Source organism: Marmota monax, unplaced genomic scaffold (assembly GCF_021218885.2).
Source record: "Marmota monax isolate L192 unplaced genomic scaffold, Marmota_monax_Labrador192_F-V1.1 WCK01_AAM20220418_F8-fsc00186, whole genome shotgun sequence".
Classification (NCBI taxonomy): domain Eukaryota; kingdom Metazoa; phylum Chordata; class Mammalia; order Rodentia; family Sciuridae; genus Marmota; species Marmota monax.
Genome location: NW_026694725.1, coordinates 1,026,635 through 1,046,992, shown reverse-complemented (window position 1 = coordinate 1,046,992; position 20,358 = coordinate 1,026,635). Strand labels below are relative to the sequence as shown.

General features: G+C 42.9%; 1 protein-coding gene across 1 annotated transcript in view; it reads left to right on the top strand.

Moving 5' to 3' along the window:
- Positions 1-20,358, top strand: part of Ano2 (anoctamin 2) — a 331,888-nt gene that overhangs the window by 256,847 nt on the left and 54,683 nt on the right. Inside the window, exon 16 of the mRNA XM_046424146.1 lies at positions 6,422-6,617. Coding sequence (XP_046280102.1) covers positions 6,422-6,617 — 196 coding nt within the window. The remainder of the gene's footprint in view (positions 1-6,421; positions 6,618-20,358) is intronic.

Sequence of the window (20,358 nt, the reverse complement as noted above, 5' to 3'; positions counted from 1 at the left end):
TTGGTACTGAGGGTTGAATCCAGAGGCACTTTACCACTGAGCCACATCCCTGGCCCTTTTTATTTTTAAGTTTAAGACAGGGTCTCACCAAGTTGCTTTGGGCCTTGCTAAGTTGCTGAATCTGACCTTGAACTTACAATCCTCTTCCCTCGGCCTCCTGAGCTGCTGGGATGACAGGCATGTGCCTCTGTGCCCAGCTAAAAATTCTTTTTTGGTACTATCTTTCCCTTGTTTCTTTATGTTTTTTTTAAAAAGCTCAGTCTTCTAGAAACAAAAAGGAGGAACAAAAAGAAGAGCTTACAATTATCCTAAACAAGGTGTGGAGCATGAAATCAAGGAGCTAGGGTGGTGGTTAGGAAAGAATAATATTTTGTCAGGAAATGATGGTCTACCCAGAGCACCTACTTCAATAAAGACCAATAAAGATGAGTATCTCTCATCTCCTTCCTTCCTCCACCATTTGTGACTGCTCCTTGGCAGAAGGTGGCAGGATCACAGCTACTAGGAGAGATTTAGAGGTACTATATGCCAGTTGGGTATAATTTTTATGGGGTGACAAGAGCAAAGAAAATCCCTTTGCCGTTTCATTTGCCCTGTCATGTTGGAAGACAGCTTGAACAAAGATGAATTTTCTTTCTTTTCCAATCTTCTTGAGTTATAAGGTTTTTTTCCTTTCTCCTTTTTAGAATTAACTCTTTGTTTTCTCTTTTTGTTATTATTTTTAATTGTTAAAAATTATACATAATAGTGGGCTTCATTGTTACATACTTATGCATGCACACAGTGACGATATAATCTGGTCAATTTCATTTTGCAGTACTTTCCCTTTCCCTCTCTGCTTCCCTCCTCTGGTTCCCTTCCTTCTACTTTCTCTTTATAAGGTGGGTTATTGTCAGAGGCCATATCCTTCTACAGCCTGAGCTTTCCCCTCATGCCCAATATGATCATTTACTTACACCTGTGGGCTGGGGAACCACCATTGGAAACCTACTCCTACTCCCTTGCCTGGATGGCTACAATAGCACCTTACATCAACTCCCTGCTTTTGCACTGCCCCTTACAGATCATCAGCACACTGAGTTTTATTTTTTAAAACTTAATTCAAATCCTAACACTCCTCTGTTTAAAACTTTTGGCTTCTCATTTCCTGATGTACAGAAGCCAATGAGCAGGGCTGACCCCTCCTCCTGCCCACCCATCTCCTACCCGACTCTCTCCTTGCTCACTCTGTACCAGCCACCATCTGCCTCAACACCTTCCCTCTCATTCCTTCCTTCAGGTGCTTGATGAGAGGTCCCCTTCTCACCTTGGCCTTTCTCAACAACCCTATTTAAATTGCACCCTATCCCCATATTCCTGTTTATCTCATTTGTCCCCACAGTTTTTATCACATTAGAGTTATTGTATATTTTATCTATCTATGTGGTTATTGTCTGTCTTTTCCCACTAGAAGATCAACTACACAAAGGGAATAATTTCTGTTGTAAATTTTTATTAACACATTAGTTATACATATTAACGGGAGTCCACGTGGTATTTCCAGACATGCATAAAGCATGCATTGATCTTATTCAACCACACTTCTTCCACTCTCACCCTAGCTCTCCTCCCTTCCCATTCTCTAGTAATATCTCTTCTGCTTTCAGATTGACTCTTTTAAAAATAGTTTCTACATATGAGAGAGAATATGTGATGCTTGTTTTCCTATGTCTGGCATATTTTTTTAACACAGCATTCTCTAGTTCCATCCATGTTACTGTAAATAACAGGATTTCATTCTTCTTTATGGCTGGATAATACTCCATTATGTATATATACCACATTTTCTTTACCTGTTCATCTGCTGATGGGCACCTAGGCTGATTCCATGGCTTAGCCATTGTGAATAGTGCTATAATAAACATGGGCATGTAGGTATTTCTTGTATGCCAACTTCATTTCCTTTGGATATATACTCAGGAGTGGGATAGGTGAAACATATGGTGGTTCTATTTTTACTTTTTTTTATATGAACCTCCATATTGTTTTCAATAGCGTCTGTACTAATTTACATTTCTGCCAACAATGTATGAGCTCTTTTTTTTCTCTACAATCTTGCCAACTTTTATTATTTTTTGTCTTTTTGACAATAGCTGTTGTAAATGGAGTGAGATAGAATCTCATTGTGGTTTTGATTTCCATTTCCCTGGTGGCTAATGATATTGAGCATTTTTTCATATGTTCATTGAACATTTGTATTTCTTCTTATAATTTTTTTTACTGCTATATTCCTGACACTTATTACTGTGATTGGCAGATAGGAAGTGCTTCAGACATGTGTTAGAATGAATGATGTCAGGGGAAACTTCTTATGTCAGTGATAAAGCCATGATATGTGTGTGTGTGTGTGTGTGTGTGTGTGTGTTGAGGCTTTTGGTTTGGTTTTGTTTTTTGTTTTTTAAGCTACTAGACTACTGCATTGTATCCTAGGTTGGACAATCTCCCACTGGATCAGCAGAGGTTGCTTCTGCCTTATTCCTGCATGCTTCTCCTCTCTTTTCTGTAAAGTTCTTCCTCTTCCTTATTCTTTCAGAGAAGCCCATAGGAATCTATCTTAAACTTTTTTCCACAAGGTTTCCTCTGACTGTTCTACTCTCGGCTGAAAGCTTACCAGAAGCTCATGAACCAAGTGAGGCCTGTGACGGATTAGCTACTTACTAGGGTTACCCTGTTGTATGTGTGCAATGGTTTCTCAACTTTGCTTCAGAGTGGAAGTCCTGGAGTGTAGGGACAAGGCTATTTCTTCTTCCTTTTTTGTAGTGTCAGATAGTACTCTGGGATCTGTAGCTTGATTTAACATTGCAGTACCATTTTTTTATGCCCCAGAGATCAAGTTATGGGATTAAAACACAAAAGGCCACAGGAACGATGCTAATGTGATCATATGCAAGGTGACCAGGTCACCCATAGCTGAGAATCAGCAAATTTTTACCAAGCTGCCTCCACACTGAAACGGCATAAGCCATAGAATGTGACCCCAAACCAATTTTCTTTCAATATAGTTGTGGGAGACTGATCACAAACATGTAATAATATACCCAGTGCAGTGGTTTACACAATAGATGATCAATAAAATTGTTATATTTAATAAATGAAGTTAATTATATCATACAGACACAAGTAATGGACATGGTATTGGATTTTGCCAGAAGACCTGAGTTTTAATATCAGGGTGGGATTGTAGACTTAGGAACTATAGAACAGGGTTGGATCATCATTAGATCTCATTTATAAAAAGCATATCTTGCATGGCCATTGTAGTGATTAGTGCAGGGGAAGATGTGCATTGAATAACGACATCAGGAAGGCACCCTTAGCATCTCAGCTCTGCCATGTCCCCTCTAGGCCTTAGATCAATTAGATTGTTGCTTCTTGGACCTCAGTTTCCTTTTGTACAAGACCAAAGCCTCTCACCCATGTCCCATGCTGGTGGTGGAAATGGGGTTCCCCTCGGTGGAATGGGCTGGTTGAGAAATAAAAGCTAAGAAAAATAGAATGGTGAAAAAACCCACAGAACACAGAAAGTAGTTTCAAAAGCGGGGCAGGATGGGCAAGCCGATCAGATGGATTGAGCTTCTAGATTATGGCAAAATGGAGCCTGTGCCTGCTTTATTTATATCAGGAAACATCAAAGGCCTTCCATGGAATGTTCTTCTCCAAAAAAGGTTAAAGGTGGGCTGTCCAGTTCCCAACAGGTTACTACTCCCATCTCCAGAGCTACGATGAGGGATCTTCCTAGCAGAGCAGATATAAAGTTTACATGCATTGGATAATCTATTGCCCATGGGAGAGCCACCGATAGTTCGCAATGCCAAACCTAAATCTCCCTGGCTTCCATACTGAGAGAAGATCCTCGTAATTTACAGATGGTTTCCCGCAAAAGCCTATATGAGAATGATTCCTAAATGTTAAAATTCTTTAATTCCTACCACAATCCAGGAGACTAGGAGTAGAGCCATACCAGTGGCTTTGAGCAAATCCCTTCCCTTTGCCATGCCTGCTTCTTGGTCTGCAAAATGATCACAGGACTGAGTTGGTGCTCTTCAAGTTTTCCCAGCTTGAAAACTGTAGAAGCTAGAGATGCTCTTGGAAATAGCAAAGGAGAGGTTCAGAACCTGATTTTTTCAAGGGATAGAAAACAAAGACCAGAGAAAATAAGGCTGCAAAGAATAATCAGAGACTGGAGAGAGGGTGTTGGAGATAGGGATACAGGGAAAGAGAGGCTAGGGATGAAGCGGGCTTCCGAAAGTGAGCACAGAGGTGCTTTTGGACCTGAATAGGGATCTTGTTAAAATGCAGATTCCAGGTCAGTAGGCCTGGAATTGTACATGAGATTTTCCATCTCTATCAGCTCAAGCTGGTGTAACTGAACTGGACCACACTTTGAATGGCAAGGAAGGGTGTTCTTTTGTTTCTGACTCTAGCAGCCAGCCTTTCAGAGAAGCCCAACAGCTCATCTCCTCCCCTTTGGGTCCTCCATGTCCCTACCCCAAAACCCTAAAGCAAAGGATGTTTTTGCTATTTTTTTTTCTTCCATCGTTCACCCAATCATGCATGCATGAGTACACACACACACACACACACACACAACACACTCACTCCTCAATGACCTGACCTCCACTGCTTCATCAATACTTCCATCACTGGTCTTCACTGCAAAAGTGATTTTGGGGGAAAAGAATCTCACACCACATTTTCCAGGCCCTTACTGTCTGGCGGTGACAATCCCAGAGGAGCAGGAAGTGAAATGTCTACATTGTTGGAGCAGGGTGATGTCATGTCCAGGTCTTCCCACTCACATGGTAGTCGTCCCTCCTTTGTCCTGCAGGCTGGTGTCTCTGTTGTTCCCACCCCCACCCTGAACCCTAAGTCAGGCCTCCCACAAAGTGTATTCCCCATCTATCCTCCCCTACACATACACACACACACATACACACATTTTACCCAGAGAACACTACCTTCCTGCCTCTCTTAGCAAGGGCTTCTTTCTCACACCATGGTCCACAGGGCATATACTAATATTTATAAAGCATAACAACAGGATAAAAAGCTGAGTCTGCCATCAGTACCCCCAGTTTCAGCATCGCCAGCACTCTCTGGAGCTCTGAAGGTGTCTATATCTGGACACATCTGCAACCCATTTCCAGCCCACCAGAGTGTCATTCACACTGCCTGTGAAGCCCTGCCCAAGTCTCAGCCCCTCCTCTCCTTCTTCCCTCCCTCCAGAACATGTAGTCCAGCATAGGTTCTGCTTTCAGAAACTTATACCTGCCCTTTTCTCCCCCTACTTTTCCCATTTAGCCTCCATAGCCAGTGCCACTGTCCCCTGTTCCCTAGAGGGAATAGGACCCACAGCCTCATTTGCAGAAAAAATGCTAAAAAAAAAAAAAAAAAAAAAAGAAAAGACTTCAAGAGACTGAAGCAAATTAGAATTCACTCTGAGCACAGGATGCACCTAGCAGTTGCCTTTCCTCCCTCTGTGCTCTCAGAAATGTTTACCCAGGGCACTTTCTTCTCACAGCATCCTGTAAATGGTCCATCCTTGGTTGTGATGGGGAGAGGAAGGAGAGTGGGGATATAGGAAAGGAGTGGGGCTCTTGGGCTGATGTAGGTCTAGGAGAATCCCTTATTATTCTTAGTTCTAGAAATAGGAAATAGGGGACTTGGAGGTCAAGTGGCTGGTACATTTCCTTTTGGAACACAGCAGCGAGAGATTTACGTACCAAGTGAAAAATATGCCGCTCCCATTTTAAGTCACCTGATAGAGAAATCATCCTGAGGACTGAGTTTGAAAATATCACTCCTGATTTATTTCCCCTTTTTTTTCTCTTTTGAGTAACCAACAAGCCATAGCTCATCCCTTTGCAGCTCAAACACCTTTTTCTGTGGCTTCCTATTTCATTTCATGGATGGTCTAGCTCACATCCCACTTCCTCTATAAATACTCCCTGGCCCACCAGATCTGCTTGGTCCCCTGAGTTCTTTCAGCAACTATGCTCTTTATTTAGCACTTAATTCATTCTTAAATATTATTTATTATTGTTCAAAAATTGAAACATACTTAATGAAAGAAATTACAGGGTATGTTGTACACTGCACAGTTTTCCTCCAGATTTGTGTGTGTGTATACGTGTATGCATGTGTGTGTATATTTTAGATTGTTCAGAATCTGCTTTAAAACTAAAGATATTCTCCCCTGGAAAATATAGCTACACTCAGGATTCTGCATAAGGATTTGGTGGGTTTGCAGTTCCTTTATTGTGCACTGAAGGATTGCGGCTTAATAACACCTTATGTAGCAGACAGTGCTCTAAACTGAACAAATAGTAGGTGCTCAAGAATTGCTTGCTGATGTGTGTCTCTCACTGTTTGCCATGAACAGATTGCCCTGACATTCTCCATTGTCTTTGGGGTCATTGTGTATCGGATCACAACTGCAGCTGCTCTGTCTCTCAACAAAGCCACACGCTCCAATGTCCGGGTGACAGTGACAGCAACAGCAGTCATCATCAACCTCGTGGTCATCCTCATCCTGGACGAGATCTATGGTGCTGTGGCCAAGTGGCTCACCAAAATTGGTACTGTGTCGCCAATCCTGTATTTGTGTTGGAAGTACTTGAATATGATCAATCCAGTGTGTGGAAGGTATCCAGTAATAATGACTCCAAATCTCAAAAGGGATGGGAACAGGATGCTTTGCACAGTGCATTTTAATTAGAAGAATGCAGAAGTGCAAAAGCTGTGTTCTTATAGGGCTCACCAAAGGGCTTTCCCTAAAGATGGGAATCCTTCCTGTAGCATGCTTGATTGATAGTCCTGTGGCCCATGTTGATTGCCTCATGTGACAGGGAACTCACTATCCCCTAAGGATAATCCATGGGGTCTATTCTTTTGAGCAAGGTAGATTCAACGCTTCCTGTTGAAAATTATAGAGTTTAGTTCTCCTCATTTTCCCAGCAGCATTAATAAAGTGGAGGAAAGCCTTCTGATACTTGAGCCCAAGAGGGTCTTATCTATCCCAGAAAAATCCATGCATTCCCCAGGCACTGAGCAGACTTCAAAGGGACATATCAAACTTCCCAAGCTTCAAACCAGTGAGAAAAATGTAGTGGCCTCAACATGCAGACATGTCATTTGAGCTGCGACCTGCTGTTGCCTGAGCACCACACATTGGCATTTGTACTTATTAGATGGGGGAGGCCTGAGAGTTGAGACCCTTTCCTCATTGTACTCTGGGTGGCCTGAATACACCTTTCTTTCTTGAATTTGGGGATTTCTTTTTTGACTGTAGGGGCTAGGAGTCTCAGCCTCTTGCTCACCTCATAGAGAAGTGGAGTAAATGGTATAATGTCTTTAATTCACCGACCAATCAGAAGTTAGACACTCCATAAAACTCCTCAAGAGAGCCTTCCCAAGAAGACCAGAGAATTCCAGAAGGCTACTATGTTGGTGACTTTCCCCAGCATGGCCTTTCCTCTTAGACTATATACAGCAGCACCTATGTCTGACTTCCATGTTGGTCTAGGCAGTGTACCATCTGGAATGCAGGTCTGACCTAAAGAGTTATAAGTATTTTCTGTGTTAAGTATCTACATAATTATAAATATCATCTGTGTTCCTTCTAAGATTCTTGAGAAAAAAAATTTAATTCAGTGTGTTTCGCAATTTACTATATAGTAGTCTATAGGAGTACTCAGGAATACTTTAGGGGGCTTAGGGGAGTCTTGGAGATAGAGGGACCTAACTGGAGAGCTCAGAAAAGTAGTGTTGGGTGGGCCTGTGTGTAGGAAGGAGGGAGTGGGCAGGAGAAGTGGAAGGTTCCTGGAAGAGGAAACAAAGGGAAGTGTGGCACTGAAGGGACAGTTCCAATCCCTTGGGTTCACAGAGAGGTAGGTGGCATGTGGGCCACGTGGACCACTAAGAGAATTTTGGTGGATCTTAATGCCAGTGGAACAAAAGAACCAAGCTTAGCATACAGGAAAAAGAGCATGATGTATGTCCAGGAAGCCAGAGTATCCCAGGATGGTGGCTCTCTGGGACCCATGGCATACCCAGGGGTGGGAAACTGGGCCCAGGGAGTTGGCCAATACCGGGCTTTATTTTTCAGTGGAAGACTTTAAGTTCCAGGCTCAGGAAGCATTTTCTGGAGTTCAAAGGTGAATCTGAGCAGGAGTACCATCCTTCTGGTTTGATTACTGAGCCAGGAGAGAAATAAAACAAAGGCAGAAGTAGATACAAGCCAAGATAGGAGCTTTAAAACTGAAAAAGTCTGCATTTAAAACTGAAAAAGTCTGCATTGAAGGAAGTCCTCTGTAGGAAAGCCAGATAAGCTTCCTAGTACCAAATTCCTGACAGATTTATCTTTCCACGGCAGGACAGGGTGCACAGGCAGCTTTACCAGTCTTTGCACAGGGAAGATCACAGGACATTTGCTTTCTTCTGGTAGTTTGCTTCAAAGGAAAGGCAGAGACAGCTGACTGGCAAGGAATGCCAGTGTCACCCTCCCTACTTTCTATCACTGAAGAGGAGAAGTGAGTGAGATGGGGAGACAAACTAAGCCAAGCTTTGCACTCCTGGTATTACTCCATGTGGAGAGACCATGCCTCTCCACATGGAGGAATATCAGGAGTGAAAAGAAATGTCCTGGTCCTCTATACCTGGCCCCAATCCAATACTACTGAGGAGTTTTCTAAGAATATGATGTGCTGGAAATATTGCTTGCAAAATTACTCAGGCCAGGGTATAAAAACAATAGAATAGAGAAAGGCAGGAAGACCTAATGTAAGGGAGGTTACTGAGTGCATGGACAGGAAGTAAGGAAAAGAGAAAGAGGAAGTCAGTGATGTAGAAATTTCTTCTTACCCTCCATTTGAGTTTTCTTACACAGCTTCAATTAGTTGTAAAGATGGGAGATATGGAGATTGATCAACTATCAGAAACTCATTAACAAAAGTTTAACTAACACTTCCCTGTGCCTTAAACTCTTTTGTCTAAATCATAAGCAAAATGGCCACATACCAATTTCTACTCTGTGAAGCTGTATCTGCTGTTTCTATCAGTTCTCTCCCAATGACCCAAAAAGTTCAGGATACTTCAGTTTGTTAAGCCAATGCCCCATGGTCCATTAAAGAAAACAATCTACACACTGGAAAAGAGATGGCATTCTTTTGTTCTTTGTGGCAAAGATACTCAAATGTGTTTTTAAACTACAAAATTTTTCTTTTAGCCCATTTTGTCTTCATAAAAACTATAGCCTGTAAGGGAAGTATTATGTCCTAATTTTACTAAGATTCAAACTCAGATTCTGCCTTTAACATGCAGATACTTTTAATCCTGTTTTGGTGTAAGTTTCCCACCATCTATATGGAATTGTTACATTGGGTATCTGCTTAGGGACCATGTGGGTGTTGTCTTGGGTTGCTGCTCTTGTTTGTCTTATATTGGATGCTCCCAGAGTGCTCAGAAAGGCCCTGTTGTGTAGTAGGAGATCACTAAATTCAAGAATCCAGTGGAAGAATCTTTGAGTTCCTCTTTCTTCCCATCCCTCAATTGTGTAGCATTGGGCAGCAGGGAACTTTTCTGGGTCAAGTTTTACGGATCCTTTCTTCATATGAATGATTTTCCATCCTCTATCCATGAATCACCACCCTGTTGGGCAATTTCACATCTTAACCTCTATGCTTTTGTCTTCAGCCTCTCTCTGTGGGCCTCTATTTTGGAAATCCTCACACAGTCATCCTTTCTTAAACAGTGGATTTGGGGACATCACCACTATACAGGCTCCCAGAGCACTGTCCTTTGCTCCTATGACAGATATAAACCTGGATTTGAGGATCTCAACCACCTACCCTCACTGTCCTGCTGCACGCCAGCCAACCCACTCAACTCACTGTCACTCCAGGCCACTCTCTAACCTCCCACCCCTGGGCCTGGCTCATGCTGCTGTAGCTGCTATCACCACCCTGGGCAACCCTCCCTATAAAGTGCACTTAAAGCTTCCTTCTCTGTGGGCACTCCTCCCTCAGTGATTTTCCTCCCTTTCTGAACTCTCTGGCATAGATCTTTCATTCAACTTGTTCATCAATCAGTTGTTCCTGGAGTGCTTACTTTGTGCCAGCCACTATTTGGGGAACACAGCAATAATAAGAGTCCAGACGCTGTTGTGATGATGTTTTCATTGTGGTAAGAGAAATTCAGTAAAGAAGAATATTTCACAGAGCCCAAGAAATGTGTGATGTGATGGGGCCCTGCGTATAGGACCAGGTGGTCAGGAAGGGCCTTCAAGGTGGTAACTTTGTAGGTGAGACCCAAATGAGAGGGGGGAAACTTCCACACAAGGATCTGGAAGGAGCACTCAAGGAACACAGAGCAGCAAAGACAAAGGCTACAGGTGGGGATAACCTTGGAGGGGGTCATGTGCTGTTGGATCTTATTGCTCATATTTGCATGTATTCCCATATTAGAATAGACTAAGCCATGCTAGTGTAATATATCGTCTTCAAATATTGGCCACATAATATAAAGTAGTGTGTGTTCTTGCTCACACTACATGTCCAGTGTGCCTGCTGCCACTCAGTGACTCAGACTGATAGAGCCCGTGGAGAACACCATGTCAAGAAACTAGAGCTTGAAGGTCTATAGAGGCTATCAGATACCTCCTTCTGGAAGCATCATCATACCTTCTGATCACATTTCACTGGCTAGAACCAGCCTAATGATGAAACAGTTGGAACATGTGTGGAAGATTGTGGCCATCCTGTGAGCAAGATAAGTCTCTATCACTTGCTCCCATCAGACTGCAAGGCTCTTCAGGGTAGTGACTCTGTCTTATATTTATTTGTATGACCTATAGTATTTGGCTCATGGTGGATCTTAGCACATATTTGTGGAAATTTTTGGGAAAATGCATCTCTCTCTTCACTCATGCAATCAAGAAGAACTTTTTTCAAGAAAGCCCACAGGTTAGGCATTCTGTAAGTCACAGTAGAGGCTGCCATGAGCATTCAAGTATTCACTACTTTTGACTCGGCTTGTCTGCATAAGGATTGGAGGAAATTTTGAGAAGAACAAGACAATGGCAAAGTTGTCCCAATAGGATAGAACTGACAGATGCAACAGGGGTATCAGAACTTTCCTTGATGTCAAAGAACACTCATACTAGCAGAGATTATCATACAAAAGCAGGTGCCCAGTATACTAGCAGGCTGAGGTATGGTTTCAGGGTCACCACAGGCCTCTGCAGGGACATAAAGCTGTGAATAATGCCACCTAATGGAATGAGAAGTCTGCTAGGCTTAGGGGCTTGCTTTGCCATTCTCACGCTGGGTTTAATACCCATCTGGCTTCCTGCCCCAAATCTCCTGATAGTTGAGGAGGCTGTGACAATGTGCTTTACTTACCAGGTGCAAACAGCCGGTGTAAACAACCCCAACAAGTTCTCAAGAGTTTCCTACAAGGCTGAGTGATGAAGACCAATTTTCTGGGAGTATCCCTCCATGGGTGCAGGCATCAGGCCTATTGGAGGTTCATCTTTGCCCCAAATATTTATGACAAAAATGTCAGATGTCTTGTGAATAATCAACTCAGCAGTGGTAGATAAGGACTGCCATTTTCTCCCTGGCTTCTACTGTGACAGTGGTAATAAGGTTGGGTGCAAAACACCCTAAAATACAGAGGCAGCTCAACACTGGTGAAATGGGGTTGTGCAAAAACTGGAGGTAGCTGGGGGAATGGGTGAAGCTCTGAAGCCTTGTCAGACAGGGAACCTGGCCAGCCAAGGCTGCCAGTGTACGAAGTGTGCAGCCAGTTTCAGCAAGCACCAGTAATTGGAATTGGTATCTACGGGGCAAGGATTCTAGGGAGTGGGTGGAATGAGGTCTTTCCTCATTCCTAATGGTCTGTAGTAACCACTACAATTTTTGGAGGGATGATAGGTGGTGGTTATAGAGAAAAGAACCAAATCCTGGGGGAGGAAGTGAGCAAGAGCTGGATAGGACATCAGGATCCCAGACCCACAGGCAAATAGGACAGGCTCGGTGTGGTGAGAGGCCAAGGCATGAAACCAGGAAGCAGAAATCAAGTTGGCCAGATTGAGGCTTGCTTCCCCTTTGGGTCAGCACTCAGGGGCCTCCTGTGCATTTCAAGCAAGAGGCTTCTGAGCAGCACATTTGGAAGCAGGCTGTCTGAAAACTACAGGCTCTCATGGCCAACAAAGGCCTGTGTCATGCTTGGTTTGGAAGGGGGCCTGTCCTTACTCCATTTTGCTAGTCAAAGGCAGGAGGTGAGGCTCTGGGCTGGCAGCAGGCTTCTAGATTAAATCATCAGAATGACAAAGGCTTACCTTATAGGCATCCTCCTCCTCCTCTTCCTCTTCCTCCTTCTGATCCTCCGATTCCTCTTCCTTTTAAAATGGTATGCAAAGTACTGAGTGGTTTGTGGAACCCTGGAAAAGATCAAAATTCAAAACTTGATGTATAGTTTCTCTTTAGTATGATTTGGAACAATCATGAGGTTGAAATATTGCCAGTTGGGGACCATCTGTATATTTAATCTTCAAAGCAACCCCAATGGGGTAAGTAATCCTAACACTTCCATTCGGAAGATGAGGAGACTGAGACACAGAGAGACAACAGAAGAGAGGTAAACAATAGTCCCCAGGTCACAGGTAGTGAGTAGTGTGAGTCTGGCCTCAGTGCCCTTGCTGACACTTCGATGTCTGACTGTCTACTGACTGTCTAGTAGCTGTCCTTGTTCATCAGGAAATCTTTTTTTTTCTTTTTTTATTATTAGTTGTTCGAAACATTACAAACCTCTTGACATATCATATTCCATACATTTTATTCAAGCAGATTGTGAACTCCCATTTTTACCCCGTATACATATTGCAGATTCACATCGGTTACACATCCACTTTTTTACATACTGCCATACTAGTGTCTGTTGTATTCTGCTGCCTTTCCTATCCTCTACTATCCCCCCTCCCCTCCCCTCCCCTCCCCTCCCATCTTCTCTCTCTACCCCGTCTACTGTAATTCATTTCTCTCTCTTGTTTTTTTCCCCTTTCCCCTCACTTCCTCTTATATGTAATTTTGTATAACAATGAGGGTCTCCTTCCTTTACCATGCAATTTCCCTTCTCTCTCTCTTTCCCTCCCCCCTCTCGTCCCTGTTTAAAGGTGATCTTCTTCTCATGCTCTTCCCCCCTATTCTGTTCTTAGTTGCTCTCCTTATGTCAAAGATGACATTTGGCATTTGTTTTTTAGGGATTGGCTAGCTTCACTTAGCATAATCTGCTCTAGTGCCATCCATTTCCCTGCAAATTCCATGATTTTGTCACTTTTTAGTGCAGAGTAATACTCCATTGTGTACAAATGCAACATTTGTTTTATCCATTCATCTATTGAAGGGCATCTAGGTTGGTTCCACAGTCTAGCTATTGTGAATTGTGCTGCTATGAACATCGTTGTAGCAGTATCCCTATAGTATGCTCTTTTAAGGTCTTTAGGGAATAGTCCAAGAAGGGGAATAGCTGGGTCAAATGGTGGTTCCATTCCCAGCTTTCCCAGGAATCTCCATACTGCTTTCCAAATTGGTCACACCAATTTGCAGCCCCACCAGCAATGTACAAGTGTACCCTTTTCCCCACATCCTCGCCAGCACTTGTTGTTGTTTGACTTCATAATGGCTGCCAATCCTACTGGAGTGAGATGGTATCTTAGGGTGGTTTTAATTTGCATTTTTCTGACTGCTAGAGATGGTGAGCATTTTTTCATGTACTTGTTGATTGATTGTATGTCCTCCTCTGAGAAGTGTCTGTTCAGGTCCTTGGCCCATTTGTTGATTGGGTTATTTGTTATCTTATTGTTTAATTGTTTGAGTTCTTTGTATACTCTGGATATTAGGGCTCTATCTGAAGTGTGAGGAGTAAAAATTTGTTCCCATGATGTAAGCTCCCTATTTACCTCTCTTATTGTTTCTCTTGCTGAGAAAAAACTTTTTAGTTTAAGTAAGTCCCATTTGTTGATTCTTGTTATTAACTCTTGTGCTATGGGTGTTCTATTAAGGAATTTGGAGCCCAACCCCACAATATATAGATCGGAGCCAACTTTTTCTTCTATCAGATGCAGAGTCTCTGATTTGATATCAAGCTCCTTGATCCATTTTGAGTTAACTTTTGTGCATGTTGAGAGAAGGGGATTCAGTTTCATTTTGTTGCATATGGATTTCCAGTTTTCCCAGCACCATTTGTTGAAGATGCTATCCTTCCTCCATTGCATGCTTTTATCCCCTTTATCAAATATAAGATAGTTGTAACTTTGTGGATTAGTCTCTGTGTCCTCTATTCTGTACCATTGGTCCACCCTCCTGTTTTGGTACCAGTACCATGCTGTTTTTGTTACTATTGCTCTGTAGTATAGTTTGAAATCTGGTATCGCTATACCGCCTGATTCACACTGCCCAGACTGAGTCAGGAGAATACACACAATTTGAACAGACCAATATCAATGGATGAAATAGAAGAAGCAATCAAAAGACTACCAACCAAGAAAAGCCCAGGACCGGATGGGTATACAGCGGAGTTTTACAAAACCTTTAAAGAAGAATTAATACCAATACTTTTCAAGTTATTTCAGGAAATAGAAAAAGAGGGAGCTCTTCCAAATACATTCTATGAGGCCAACATCACCCTGATTCTGAAAACAGACAAAGACACCTTAAAGAAAGAGAACTACAGACTAATATCTCTAATGAACCTAGATGCAAAAATCCTCAATAAAATTCTGGCGAATCAGATACAAAAACACATCAAAAAAATTGTGCACCATGATCAAGTAGGATTCATCCCTGGGATGCAAGGATGGTTCAATATACGGAAATCAATAAATGTTATTCACCACATCAATAGACTTAAAGATAAGAACCATATGATCATCTCGATAGATGCAGAAAAAGCATTCAACAAAGTACAGCATCCCTTTATGTTTAAAACATTAGAAAAACTAGGGATAACAGGAACTTACCTCAACATCGTAAAAGCTATCTATGCTAAGCCTCAGGCTAGCATCATTCTGAATGGAGAAAAATTGAAGGCATTCCCTCTAAAATCTGGAAGAAGACAGGGATGCCCTCTATCACCACTTCTATTCAATATAGTTTTCGAAACACTGGCCAGAGCAATTAGACGAAAAAAATTAAAGGCATAAAAATAGGAAAAGAAGAACTTAAATTATCACTATTTGCGGAGGACATGATTCTATACCTAGAAGACCCAAAAGGATCTACAAAGAAACTACTAGAACTAATAAATGAATTCAGCAAAGTGGCAGGATATGAAATCAACACGCATAAATCAAAGGCATTTCTGTGTATCAGCGACAAAACTTCTGAAATGGAAATGAGGAAAAACACCCCATTCACAATATCCTCAAAAAAAAAATAAAATACTTGGGAATCAGCCTAACAAAAGAGGTGAAAGATTTATACAATGAAAACTACAGAACCCTAAAGAGAGAAATAGAAGGAGATCTTAGAAGATGGAAAAATATACCCTGTTCATGGATAGGCAGAACTAACATCATCAAAATGGCGATATTACCAAAAGTTCTCTATAGGTTTAATGCAATGCCAATCAAAATCCCAATGGCATTTCTTGTAGAAATAGATAAAGCAATCATGAAATTCATATGGAAAAATAAAAGACCCAGAATAGCAAAAGCAACGCTAAGCAGGAAGTGTGAATCAGGAAATCTTAAATATACTGGGAAAACAAAAGAAAATACGGCAAAGGACCCAGGAGATTTAAAATGCAATGTGAATGAAGGTGGTCGGATGGCTCAGAGGATGGTGACAACTGAGTGGATCAGGTGCCCCATTCTGGGAGGATGGCCTTGGGGACATGCTCTGATTCCAGGCACCTGCCTCAAAGGCCTGCAAGCACAAGTAGGTTCATAGGCTTAGGGGTTCCACATGCTTTATTAAGTTTTAAAAATGAAAGGAGTTTTGAAGAAATTTCCACCAGGAAGTCTTGATTGTAAAACATGTCTTCCTATTTTAAGCTGTCCTCAGCAAAAGGCTATAATATATTAGTAGTAAGGAGAGAAGAGAGGGAAGAAAGGAAAAAGGAAGGGGAAAAATCAATACCAAAGACACCAATGACTGTCAGGGCATCAAAACTTTCTAAAAAAGAACATTTGGGGTGTATGGGGATGGGTCTAATTTTCCATAAAATGTAGACAATGTGTTTTGGGAGTTTTGCATGGTGAAAACCTTGGCTTTATTAGACTGAGGGCTCTGGACAGGGGTGTGGAAGTTGCAGTCAGCCTGCCCAGGAGCAGGGGTCCAAGGCAAGGGGCTGAGAGCATGGGTTGGAGTGAGACATTATGTGTGATGCCTAGATTGCTGGGAATTTGAAATCTTGCCTGAGATTCACGTCTGCAGGAAGATATTTCCTTCCTTTCTTTCTCTGCCACCAGCTCCTGACTCACTGGGTAGCCTCAGGCAATAGGGTGAGGAGACTAGGCTGCCCCATCTGTGGAGGCTGTGAAAGGATGTAATGACAGGGGATTCTACCATTGTCTGAAGACCCCTCCATGATGTCAGTGCAAATTATTGAGAGGAGGTTGTTATAATTAAAAAAAAAAAAAAAGACATGATCATGGTTACAGCCCATGTTTGTAGAGCAGTTCATACTATTTTGATGAACCATTGTAAGTAACAATGCTACCTACAATAGTTTAGAATAACTGCTCAGGAGTCCTTCCCAACATGAGCTATTGCTATGAACACAACTCATTCATTTTTCTGCTTAATCACTAAAGCACTCATCTCTCCTCTTAGTAAGACATCCCATATATTCCTTCCCTCTGAATTTGCTAAGAACCTGGAGACCTAGACCAGCCAGGAAGGAAAGGAGCTATGGTGGTCATTCTCTGTTTGCCACCTCTTCTCTCTGGATTCCTTCTCCACCTGGATAGGGAATTTGGGGTGTCTCTTTCCTGCTTCTCCCTGACTCTGCCACATCTCTGGCAGACCTACAATCCTTCATAATCACAGCTCCTGCAGGATGAGTCCTCCTCCTTGGTCCTCTTTGGATTCCAGTGATACCATTTTCTCTCCTTGTCCCTTCACCGCTATAAGTAGCTTCTTCCTTAGAATCATGTCCTTTGACCCATTGGAGCTGGATTCTGTTTCTTGCTGGATAGTACAAGGGGTGGGGCCAACGTCCACACTTGAACAGGGAGCCACCTGAGATGTGAACAGCCCTTGGTCCTTCAGGTTGCATTGTTCTACCACATTGTAGTTGGACCCACAGAAAAAGCTGGACCACTGCTGAGATGGCCTCTCCATGCTGCAGGTCCTGGACAGACTTCTGGGCTCTTCAAGGAAGGATGACCTTCTCCTTTGTGGTGGTGGTGGGGGGGGGTCAGTTAAGGGGCTGCCACTGCCAAGGTTCCCACTATCAGGACACATATGCACACCTCCCCTTTCATCTCCAAGATGATCCTAACAGAGTAGCAAGACAAAGGGCTCTCCTCTCTCCCTAGAAACCCTCCCTAGGAGCACAGAGCTTGAATTCATAAACCTGCAAAACACAACAGATCTGGTGACACACTATTTCCACCTCTCCAGGGGGAGGAGGCCCTTGGTAACTCCAGGGGATGCCGCCACCCCCAGTGATGCTGGAATGCCCATCCCTGACTTTCTAAGAGGGCTTTGTCTGGGATTTTCAGGTGACCCACTGGCACCTCTCCACTAAGTCTCTCATAATGCTCCTGGATACAGTGTAATAGTGTTTGAGCCTTACACTCTGCTTGGTGCTGCCTGGGTTTTATTTTTCTGGGTCTTTACAGCAAATGCTTAAGGAAAGTGCCATTTTAGGAATTAGGATATCAGTATACCAAAATTAAAAGGAAGCATTCCTGGAAACTCAAGCTCCTTTCTTGTGTTCATGAACAGAGTGAGATAGACAGGCCAAGGTTAATCAGCCTCAGGAAAAGAAGAGACACTGAGAAGTTAATCACCAAAGCCAAAAAGATCAAACTGGCAAAGACTCAAGAAGAAAGTAAATACATTAGATTTTTCTAAATATGATTGAAATAATTGTAATTCACTTCTTTATTTCACTGGATACTTGAGCAATTCTTTAGAAATCAGTTCTTATTATGGCAGTACTACATAATGAATGCTTTTCTAAAGTCTGCATTTAATTAAAAGAAATACCTTTGTTTCTCAACTTATAAATAAGACTTTTTTTTTCTAGAGACAAGTACATTGTATACCATGATTTTTCACTAAATACTTTTATTTGTTGAAATTATATAAGTCATCATCAAGTGATTTTGTAAATAAGTGTGTTTTAAACATTATTGTTAAAAAGGCGGGGCGGAGCAGGGGGGCGCAGATTAAGATGCCAAGGCTCAGGAAGATAGACTCATGTATTTGGGAACTCTTGGCAGAAAAGGTCTCTGGGTTTCCAGCTCAGGGCTTTCCTCTATTCTTCATCATAACCTTGTGAGTTTCACCATAGAATACAGAAGACCAGAAATTAATCTTGGAAAAAGACTTGGGAAACCACCCAGTCGGACCTATGACACTGAGACCCCCACTTGCCTGAGGTTCTGATTCCTCAAAGTTACCTGGATACCTTGAAGGAGGGTTCTCAGTTCACACCGTGCTCCAGCTCCTTGGGTCGTGACTCAAGGAGACAAATGCATAGCGGACCAAGGACTCAATGTGTCCAGCTTGGAGCTCTTAATTTTTCCTCCACATCTGTTACTTTTCACTCATTTTTTTTCCAACTCAAGAAAAGGCAACATCAACCATTCAAATGCTCCTGCCAAAACCCAGGTGTTATTCTGGATTTCTTTCCCTCGTTCACCACTAGAATTCAGTGTTGGTGAATATCGTCTATTCCGTTTTAGATCTATCCTAGATCTGACTGAGTTGCCCAGGTTCCAACCTAGGGTTGGTCAGTCCACTCCTACTTCATCTCTCTGCCTCCACTTTTGTCCCCCTTCCCCATGAAATCACAGTTTATTCTCTGTGATTTTAAAATTTTATTTCACCAAATCCCTTCCCTGCTCAGTCACATAGGCTTCCCATTGTGTAGCCTACAGGGCCCCAGATGAACTAGCTCCTCCTCCATCTCTAATTCCACACCATACTTCCTCCCAGCTCCTGTCACTTGGCCCTGTCTCTTCCCGCACAGTATTAGTTCTATCCTGCCCCCAGCCCTTTCCTCTTGCCATCGACACCTGGAACACTGCTAGCTGCTCAATGCTGGCCCTGATCCTTCAGGCCATAGCTTAGTGGTCACCTCATCAGAACTCTTTCTTGACCACTCCACCTTCAAGTCTTCTACCCACTTTTCTTCTCATCTCTCTCCATGTTCCTTTAATATGCATGACTCTGTAAAATGCTCTTGTTTGTCTCCCTCTAGAGCATGAGCTTCACATGACAGGGAACTTATTGGTTAGTTCACCATTGTACTCTGAGTCCCCAGTGCCTGGCATATAATCATCACTGGATAGATAAACGTTGAAAGAAAAGAGACAGCGAGGGGAAAAGTGAAAGCGTTCCCTTGGGGTTATCTTCCCTGAAAAAGACCTGAGGGACAAGGGTGTCTTGGTTTCCAGACCAGTGTAGATATTTATAAGGTGACCCATTGGTGTCATGGGACTTTCTGAGACTACAAAAATGACACCGGCTCTCCCACTGCTCCTGTCCTTGCCATAGGGAGAGTCTTCATAGGGCAATTGGAACATTCAAATGTTACATCCAAGTCCAGTGCCTAAACAGCACGTGGCTCCTGATGGGTGCTGCATGGGGGTTCTAGTGATGGCCCATAAAAGAACACGACAAATTCTCCATCAATCTCTGTATCTCTCTGTCTCTGTTTCTTTATCGCTTCCTCTGTCTGTCAGTCTCACTCTCAGGGTTCTCTCTCTCTCCCCTGCCCCTTACTCTCTTGTTTAGAACCTCTTTTTCTCAAAATGAGATGCCCCAGGGTCCAGATATCCCTGGGTAGCAGTGAAGCAGGCTGCTAGCCCACACATGTCCCTTAGTCTGGGGTGAAAGCTATCCTCCTGGTTGTAAGGGTTCCTTGTACTAAGAAGCTCTCCAGGGAAGCAGGAGCACCTCAGGTGCCCTCACTTCCCTTAGCCAATGTGCTGGCTGCCTACTGACCCAGTTGGCTGGCTTCTCCTCTGGTGATTCCCTCCCATGGCGCAGACAAGGCAGCAGCATCTCACTCAAGGCTCAGACAGTCCCTCCACCCACCCATTCACACACAAATGGAGGAGGACCAGATGGTTGGGCTGTC